Source organism: Pantherophis guttatus, chromosome 3 (assembly GCF_059756535.1).
Source record: "Pantherophis guttatus breed Tessera chromosome 3, ASM5975653v1, whole genome shotgun sequence".
Lineage (NCBI taxonomy): Eukaryota > Metazoa > Chordata > Lepidosauria > Squamata > Colubridae > Pantherophis > Pantherophis guttatus.
The window spans coordinates 67,249,390-67,258,396 of record NC_142065.1 but is presented as its reverse complement, the minus strand read 5'-3'; the positions used below and the strand labels follow the sequence as shown (position 1 = coordinate 67,258,396).

General features: G+C 37.0%; 1 protein-coding gene across 8 annotated transcripts in view; it reads right to left on the bottom strand.

Annotated features, from left to right (window-relative positions):
• Nucleotides 1-704: 704 nt before the first annotated feature.
• Nucleotides 705-9,007, bottom strand: part of FGGY (FGGY carbohydrate kinase domain containing) — a 167,890-nt gene continuing 159,587 nt past the window's right edge. For all 8 annotated transcript variants that reach the window (XM_087889773.1, XM_060689938.2, XM_087889775.1 and 5 more), the window contains 2 exons: nucleotides 6,472-6,533; nucleotides 705-1,751 (listed from right to left, as the gene is read on the bottom strand). In XM_087889773.1, the coding sequence (XP_087745899.1) occupies nucleotides 1,670-1,751; nucleotides 6,472-6,533 (144 nt within the window). In that variant the 3' untranslated portion in view covers nucleotides 705-1,669. The remainder of the gene's footprint in view (nucleotides 1,752-6,471; nucleotides 6,534-9,007) is intronic.

The window sequence follows — 9,007 nt, the reverse complement described above, 5'->3', positions numbered from 1 at the left end:
TTAATGAAAACATTCTAAGTACACTTCACATGTAACCAATACAAACTTCATTTCATAACACAAGCTTTTATACATTAATTATGCATAAAACTATATCTAAATACAATATGTATATATCTATGCATATATTTATTCTTTACAATGTTCTGAGAGTTGCTTTATTTCTGTTTATATCCATACTTATATCAAGATTTTTGTAAAAATCATCTCAGAGAATTACAGACAGGTAGTCCTCAATTTATGACCACAATTGAGCCCAAAATTTTTGTTGCTATGTGAGACATTTGCTAACTGAGCTTTGTCCCATTTACAACTTTTCTTGCCACAGTTGTTAAGTGAATCACTGCAGTTGTTAAGTTATTAACATCATTGTTAAGTGAATCTGACTTCCCCATTGACTTTACTTGTCAGGTTATCAAAGGTCGGGGTGTCAAACTGGTGGCCCGCTGGCCAGATGTGTCATGCGCAGGCCATGGCTACCCCAGCTCCACGAACTAAAAAAAATCACGAAACATCACATGACAACAGCGTGACATCACAAATTTGACACCTGTGCCACATGACACGAGGACACTGGCGAATGAACAGGGAAATTTATCTGATGTTCTTCTAAACTTTTATTTTTATCTCATAGAGCTTTGAATAATTGAGCAAATTTCAGATTAAACTGATCAGTTAAAATAACTGAATTGAGATACTAGAAAAAATGTATAAATGTTCTTTATTAATTTTGATAAGAACAATAACTGCAATACTACAGAGCCAAACCTTGAACAAACTATGCATTTATTAAACCCAGAAATCAAGGACATTAGAAAGAAACTCAAACGGATTCTAACTCCCCAGATATAAAAAAGATGGATAGGAAAACAGAACCAGATTTTTAACATGTTACTCTAGCAAAAATCAAGATCCTCCAACATTTCTTATATAACAAGAGTCCAACATTCTGTTTCCTGAGTTAGTCTACATTGAAGGACTGACAAATGAGTTTTAAGACATATTTAAAATTACACTGATAATGAATCGGAAAAAATATGGTGTAAAATTTTATCTAGCTATTCTCTTCTGCAGCAATTTAGTCTACAAAGTTCATTAAGAGGTATATCTTCTTAACTCTTGGTTCTCATAATGTCACATTATGACTCTTGATTTTATTACTGGAAACAACAATAAGCAACAAGAATGAAATCTTTCTCCAATTTAGTTTTTGACATTAAATAGAAAGCCTGACCAATGAAGGTACATTTACTGTATAATTTTGACATTCTCTTTCCCAAGCTTCAGTTTATTTTATTTTCACTTAAATTTGCAAATATTAAAAAAGTATGCGTTTTGCATATTTTATCTATATATTCCCTTTTGTACACTTTTGCTTAATACACATATTTTTGTAAGCTTTTTAACAGATTATGCAATTCTGAAAAAAATGAATGCTGAATGATAGCTGTGGGGGTTCTGGTTGAGACACTGATTCAAGAAATGTAGATTTGACAAGTTTGTACCATGATATCACCTTAATAAAATACATCTCTGTTCATATTCAATAGGCTATAAAGTATGTTGTTATTTTTACTACAATGTTTCTCATTAATGTAAATAGCTAATCAAGAAAGTCAAAGAAATCAGTCCGACCTCTAATATGAAAGATAATTCTTCTTTATGCTCTCTATGCATTCTGCATGATGGATTTATATTTTCTTTGATCTTCCGCAAGTTTTAGAAACACTTGGTATTTCTTGTCATAAAATCTACAGAAAAAGCATAAAGCCCAACAAGTTAAAGGATTTGACAATATTTATAATCTAAACACTAAGAAGAATGCCATAGGCCCCTTCTATGCTAAACTCAGTGAAACAAACAAGACCTACTGATCAGCACAATATTGCCATGATGCTGCTCTGATTCAGTTACCGTATTTTTCCGTCTATAAGACGCCCCCATGTACAGGACATCCCCCCCCTTTTCTTATCCACAATTCAGAAATCAATATTTTAAACATTAAATAGGCATTCATTTTGCAGAGTAAGACATTCGCTTACTGGTACCAGTATTAATTTTTTTGTTTTATGACATTTTTATGGGCTCAGAACACACTGACATTACTGCTCCCTGTCGCATCTGGGCACTGGCTACATGTTCTCCGCAGCATCAGCTGACATCAGTTACATAAGACTCATGACTGAGGAAACCTTTTAGCTTGTCTCTGCAATCGGAAATTTCGCTCTTGAGGCTAGTTTGCAGAGATAAGGTATCGGCAGTTTTGCAATCACGGTTCTCCTCTCTGGCCCCCATGTATAAGACATCCCTCCATTTTTAGGTAAATATTTTTAAGAAAAAGTATCATCTCATACACAGAAAGATACGTTAGATAGAGACCCTCTGCCTGAAGTTTTTGACAAATAGCAATAATGAAACACCAAAAAATACCATTGAATTTGCTTTAGAGGGGACCTTGGTAATATGTCCAATTCCATTTTATTTCCTACTTCAGACCATAAAAAGGGGAGAGAAGGATTTTAGCAACTGTTGGACAGGAGAATTGCAAAGGAATATGAAACTTGTCACTTATTAACTGAGGCACTACAGCAAAATTCGTGGGGGGGGGCACCCCCATTCTTTCCTGAAACCATGTAAAATTCTATAGCAACACTAGATAAAGTGTAAAAGGAGGCTGCCAGGAATTTTGCAATAGTTAAATGATCATCACAGATAAATTGTTTCAACTGTCACTGTATTTATTTAGCACAGTTTGAGGGACAATGTCTGAAGTACACCCACTGTAATTCTATAGCAAGCAAATATTTGTTTTTTGTGTTACAATGCTGTACAATGTCCCTTTGTCCTTTCAAACCATTAAGTTTGGACCCCACCATGGTCAATGTAAACACAGAGATGGAACTTGGCTCCACAATTACAATGCTATCTTGATTTTTTAAACTCCACCCTCCACCCAGTGCTGATGCCCCTGGTTCAAGGCATTTGATTGTAAACCAGCAAAAGGGTCACATTTTTATTTATTTATTTATTTGTCAAGCATGTATGAGAAAATAAGTATAAACATAACATATAAACAGATAAGTATAAACAGATATAAGTATAAACATAAGAAATGAGTACGAATAAATGGGAACACTAAGACAGGGATGGTTGGCACGCTGGTGTGCTTATGCACACTCCCTTACAGACCTCTTAGGAATGGGGGGAGGTCCATGGTAATGTTACCCGAGAAGAAGGTTAACAACCTTCTAGGTTAGGTTAGGTTAACAACTCTTAATGACTTTTTGGCAATATTAGGAGCCTTGGTAGTACAGTGGTTTAATGCACCCTGTTATTAACACAGCTGCCTGCAATTTCTGCAGGTTCGAATCTTATCAGGCTCAAGGTTGACTCAGCCTTTCATCCTTTCTAAGGTAGGTTAAATGAGGACCCAGTTTGTGGGGGCAATAAGCTGACTTTGTATAAATATACAAAAGTATGAAGGCTATTGCTTTACGCATTGTAAGCCGCCCTGAGTCTCCGGAGAAGGGCGGCATATAAATCAAATTAAAAAAAAATAATGTTGTTACAGTGAGCTCTAGGGCTTAGATCTTTTGAAATGAGTACTCCTATGTCCTTGACAGAGTGAGGATCGTCTACGAGGTCGTACCCTCCCAGATTGTTATTTGGTGTTCTGGTTTTTGTTGTCAATGTGTAAGACATTCCTCTAACAAATTATTAATGTGCCCAGTCTTATATAATTATGAAGTACAAATGTAACATGTAGGATTCTGTGTTTATTTCAATGGTTCTAATACCTAGGCTCTTACTACTAGAGTCATACATAGGGTATTTCTGTTATGAGTGATAGACCAAAGTGAGCTAGGAATTGGTCAATCAAAAGACTGAACTATGATTGAGCTACTTAAAATCTAGGTCATGAATTCTATGGCTTTACAGAGCAGGTAAATACATCCTCTTGTATTTGCTGGCTACTTATGCAAAGTGATATTTCGCTATCTGTAGTTACTGGGGTTAACAACCTCAAATATCACCAGGATTGTTTTCTTGCAGGTTATCATATTTCCAGAGAGTATCTGATGTGTTTTAAGAATTCTTATTTCAAAACAGCAGCCAGCATAGTTCATATCAAATATCCACTGCATTCAGTGGGAAACTTAATCCATATGCATTAGAGAGACTGTGCCACTTTCTAAAAATAGAAGCATGTGCCTGGACCAATGTGTAAACAAGGGAAGAATCTTTGGCAATTTCAAAACCTGAGAGTATTGGTTCAGATAATCTAATCTACGCCCATCCCTTCATGACCTTTTATTTCCTCATGGCTAATGACCTAGCTCTTTTTGATTTTCCAACTACAAAAGAAAATTTGTCAGGGTGTCCTGACTAGTAGGAAATTTAAAGCAACAGGAATCTGAATGCATCACAGTACTGGAATTCTCCATGTGTTGAAAAGATGTTTCACTGTCACTTTTTCTGAGTCATCTTAAATCTAGACACATTTTGCCAGAGTTCATTTTGTGTTCACATTCATAACCTGTAAACAGATCAAAGTCTTCACTGCAAATAGCGAAGTAAAAATAGGAGAATTCTATGTAGACTTTATATGTAAAACTGTCAGTGAACCTGCAGATGGCACCAACGCACTTCTTCAGTAAGTTTCCGTACTGCTTAATATTTGAAGAGACTTTATTTGAGCCTAAAATAAATTCACTTAAGAAACTTCATGAAAGGAACATTCTCTCGGTGTGTTCTGCCATCTTGTTGGAAGCTGGTAACCCACTTCAGGTTCAATCCTCTGCTTTATGTGAAGGCTGAAAGCAAGAAATATTCTGCGCTCCTAGGGAGGTTCTGATATTTTGAACCACTCATCTTTCATCCTGTTACCACTGAATATATAAACGCAGAGGGCCCTCAGCTCAAAAATACTGCCTTCCAATCAAAGACCACAAAAGAGATGACAAGGATTAAGTTCTTCCTTTGAAAATATGTGATATTCGTGTTGTGAATTTATAGTGTTTAGGAGTCCTAGTGGGAGTCCAAATTTGTTTCTTGGGATAGCTTTTCCCTCTAGGCAAAACCAAAGACTTTGTTGAACCTCAGCAGGAGAGAAGGAGAATCTAGTCCAGTCTTAGAAAAACCGCGGAATCCCTTGTACCCAGGAAAGCATGTTAAATAAATAATATACCGGCAGAATAATTAGAAAAATCATGGAAAGGAAAGTGTCAGTAATTCTCTTCAGAAGTTTTGATTTATTAATTTCACAGTTAGAATGAGGACAGAAGCTTCAACCAGTTTTGTAAACACAGCCTGTTAGCATTGTGGAAGTGGAGTGGAAGCCCAGATCCCTAAAGACTTTAAAAAGTAGAAATTTTCCATCCCTCTGGAAGGAAAAATGCTAGTGAACGCCATCATCCTTGCCATCATTCTCCCTGATGGAGCAAGGCCTTGGCCTCTTAAGTATGGTGGAAGGCTTGTGCTTTATCACCACTTCACCAAGCCCAGAAGATCTGGGCCCTCTCCCCATGCTCTGCTTAATAACCTCTGCATTCACTTTACAAGCACAACTGAGACAGCCAGGATTGCGGTGTTGAACAAAGCAGTCATGTGGTACCTCACTTAATGACCACTTTATGAGTGAGTGAGATTCCAGTTATGATCATAAGTGGAGGGCTACCTGTGTGTGAGTTGATAGATTCTTTTCTAGCCTCAATAGCTATCAGAAAGGACAATGATTTGAAAAGCAGGGCTTGGCCAGCCAGTACTACATGAAACTGAAGAAGAGACAAATAACAAAGTTGAGTCGTCTCTTGCTCTTCCATTAACTCTTGTGGGCCCTCTCTATTCCATGTCAGGGCCAGGAGCAGAAGAGAAAAAGAAGGAAGACTGGAAGGGGGAGGGTGATATGTTCACAATAAGCACTCTAAAAAACAGTACACAGTGAGCACAATTCCCAACATGCCATAAATTCATATGGCTCCACATGAATACGCATATCCTAGCAATATTTTCCAGTGAAAATCAAAAATAGGGAGAGAACTTGCAGCAGAGAGGGGAAATGACTTGCTTAACTATTGTCAGTCTCTAAATTCGTCTACTTGCTGCAACACAGATATTGTTAAAAGCTGGTGAAATAATCAAAGTGCAACTATAGAGAACCAGCTTTTTTACTCCATAAAAAGCTCTATTACCACCTCAACAAGTTAGAATAGAGAAATACACATGGGTTTCCTAGCATGTGCTGATCACCTGGTATATTTATTCAGAACAACATATACCTTGGTTTTACTATCTTTCTAAAAGCATTTTACACATCAGGTTGCAATTTTTTGGCCACATTGTTAACTAAGTTATATCTTTAAAAATGGATATTTAAGAACAAAGGGATAAAAATTCATTTCCCAGTATAAATAGCTTTATGCAATTTTATAACTCTCTAACAAACAAAACTCACTGAAAAAATCCTATTACCTTTTATCCTTGTGGTTTGGCAGCACAATCCGGCCAATTTTCTCCATTTTCTCCATAGCATCCTGTTCAAAGATCAACAGAGTACAAATTTGCCTGTTTCAGTTTAACATTCTTGGTAAAAAAAAACAAAAAACAAACCATAGATGTTTCAGAAATTAAACAGACCACTGACGAGCTTTGACAAGATCATGTGAAATATGGTTTTTCCCACTCTACAATGGCAAACAGACTACTCAAGTAAGCCAAATATCCTGGAACCATGAAGTAATCTGATATTTTTTACACTTTAAAAACAAACAAACATAGGGACTAATTTAGAATTTGAATAAAATGTGTTGTGGAAATTATTAAAAATAAATAAAGGCTTCTATCCATGTGACTTCGATAATTTGGAAAATTAATATTTTTGAATATCTTGCTTTCAACCAAATTAAAATCTGTTTGGCCAAATTTCACTGAAAATAGATTTGGGTTAGTTTTGATTAATCCTTTCTGCTGATTTCAGTTCAAGACTTCTGGACTAATCTGTGGCATGCATACATGAAGCTCTTTGTTTTTCAAGAGCTGGACTGCTATTATCTTCTGTTAAAGTGCCATGGATCCTTTCTCTGCCAAGTGAATGAGGTAATAGTAGTTTTTAAATATATTTTGTTGTTTTAACAAATTAATATGCAGAAAGCATTGAGAATAAATGGACTATATCTCTATCTGCTCCAACAAACACTGACTGTCATCAATGATTATAGAAAATGGAGTCCAAAACCAATTACAGAACCAGCTTCTTCATGCCTATTGGACTGTCTATTTCCATAAAATCTACTTTAGGTTCACAGACCTTCAGTGGGGCACCTTTGCTAGTTATGCTCTGGATGAGTTTTACATTGATGGTCAATACTACTTTTTTCCAGCAGAGTACTAATTTCTTGTGAAAACAATTACCAATGGAGTTGAGGCTTTCCCCATCCTAATTATAACTTAGATATAGGCCCAAGATGTTTCTTTTTACTAAGGCCTTTAAGAGACATTTTAATAATGAACCCACCACTTTTTCTTATTTACATACTTTCAAGTCACGAAGTGTTACAAAAGAAGTCAAAACAAGAAAAATGGTCAGGCAAAGCCTGGATAATTCCCCCCCCCCCTTCTGAACTGGGCCGCCGAACTGGTGGGCGAGCGTGTGCGCGCACAAAGCTGCATTTGTAAAAGCTGCACACACATGCGTGCAAATCCATCCTCTCTCTCCCCCTTAACCATAGCTGCTGATGCCGCATCCGCTGGTCCACCAAAATGAAAAGGTTAGGGAATGCTGATCTAGACAAGTCCCTGGTTCTGTGGGAGCCCCAGACCTGTCTCATAAGCAAACCCTGAGGAGTTTCCAGAATATTAAAAGGGATGGAGCTAATCTAATTTTGGGAGGAAGAATGTTCCATAAGGCAGGCACCATCTCAGAGAAGATACATCTCCTGGGACCCACCAAATGTAGACCCTTAGTCGATAAAAGCAGCAGCATTCTTTCCCAGATGTAGTGGAGTGAGCTGATTATGACCAGGGAAGAGCCTCTCCCTCAGATAGCCCAGCCCCATGCCATGCAGGGCTTTAAAGATCAAAACCAGCACCTTGAATTGTACCCTAAAGCAAACTGGCAACCGATGCATTTCGCAGAGCAGAGATGGGACGTGCATTGTTCGATGGCCATGCCACTGCATTTTGTACCAGCTTCTGGATACTCAAGGGCAGCTCAGTGTGTCCCAGCTTGTGTTTAACCTGACTTCCGGTCTTTTATTAGAAACTCAGTATGTTTTTAATTCTATATTTTATATTGAAAAGTAAGCACTTCTGAAATGATTTTGGTTACATCCACGTGACACATACAGTATGCTGCATATATGAAACGGTGAAGTGTTGGTGGCTTGCCTGATTGTGTGTTATGATGAAGGTTTTAATTAGAATGTTAGTTTGTTTCATCTTAATAGGAAATCATGTCTATGGATATAGTACCCATATCCAGAAATATAAAAATGGAGTTCCTACAAGATGTATTACTGTATCACATGTCCTGCACACAATAGACACTATCCCAGAGCCTTAAATAATGAAGCCATCTCAATAATTCTCTGTTTCTCTGAGATTTGCAAGCCTATTGACATAACCACATTTTGAGGGACTTCTGGATGGCTAACAAAAATGGGGCCAATCTCACTTGGGCTTTAATTAGCTGGAAGTCTAATTAAGGATAATAATTTTTTTGCAGATATTTGGAAGTAGCAAAATACAAGAACATCAGTTTAGGGCCAACAAACCTACTCGTCCTCTTTCTTTAGCATTATATAGAGGGAATGTGTGAAAGACACCAATATTACAATAATTCAATTTCTACTGAGAGATTCACATTCTGCCTCTCTATGTCTAGGTTGTTTGTTGTATAATTGCTTTCACAATATCATAAAGAGTGCTCAATCTGGCACGAGTATATGAGAGAACTGACTTTGCAGAAATGTTCACAAACATTTTGTTTAAAGGAACAAATGACTAATCC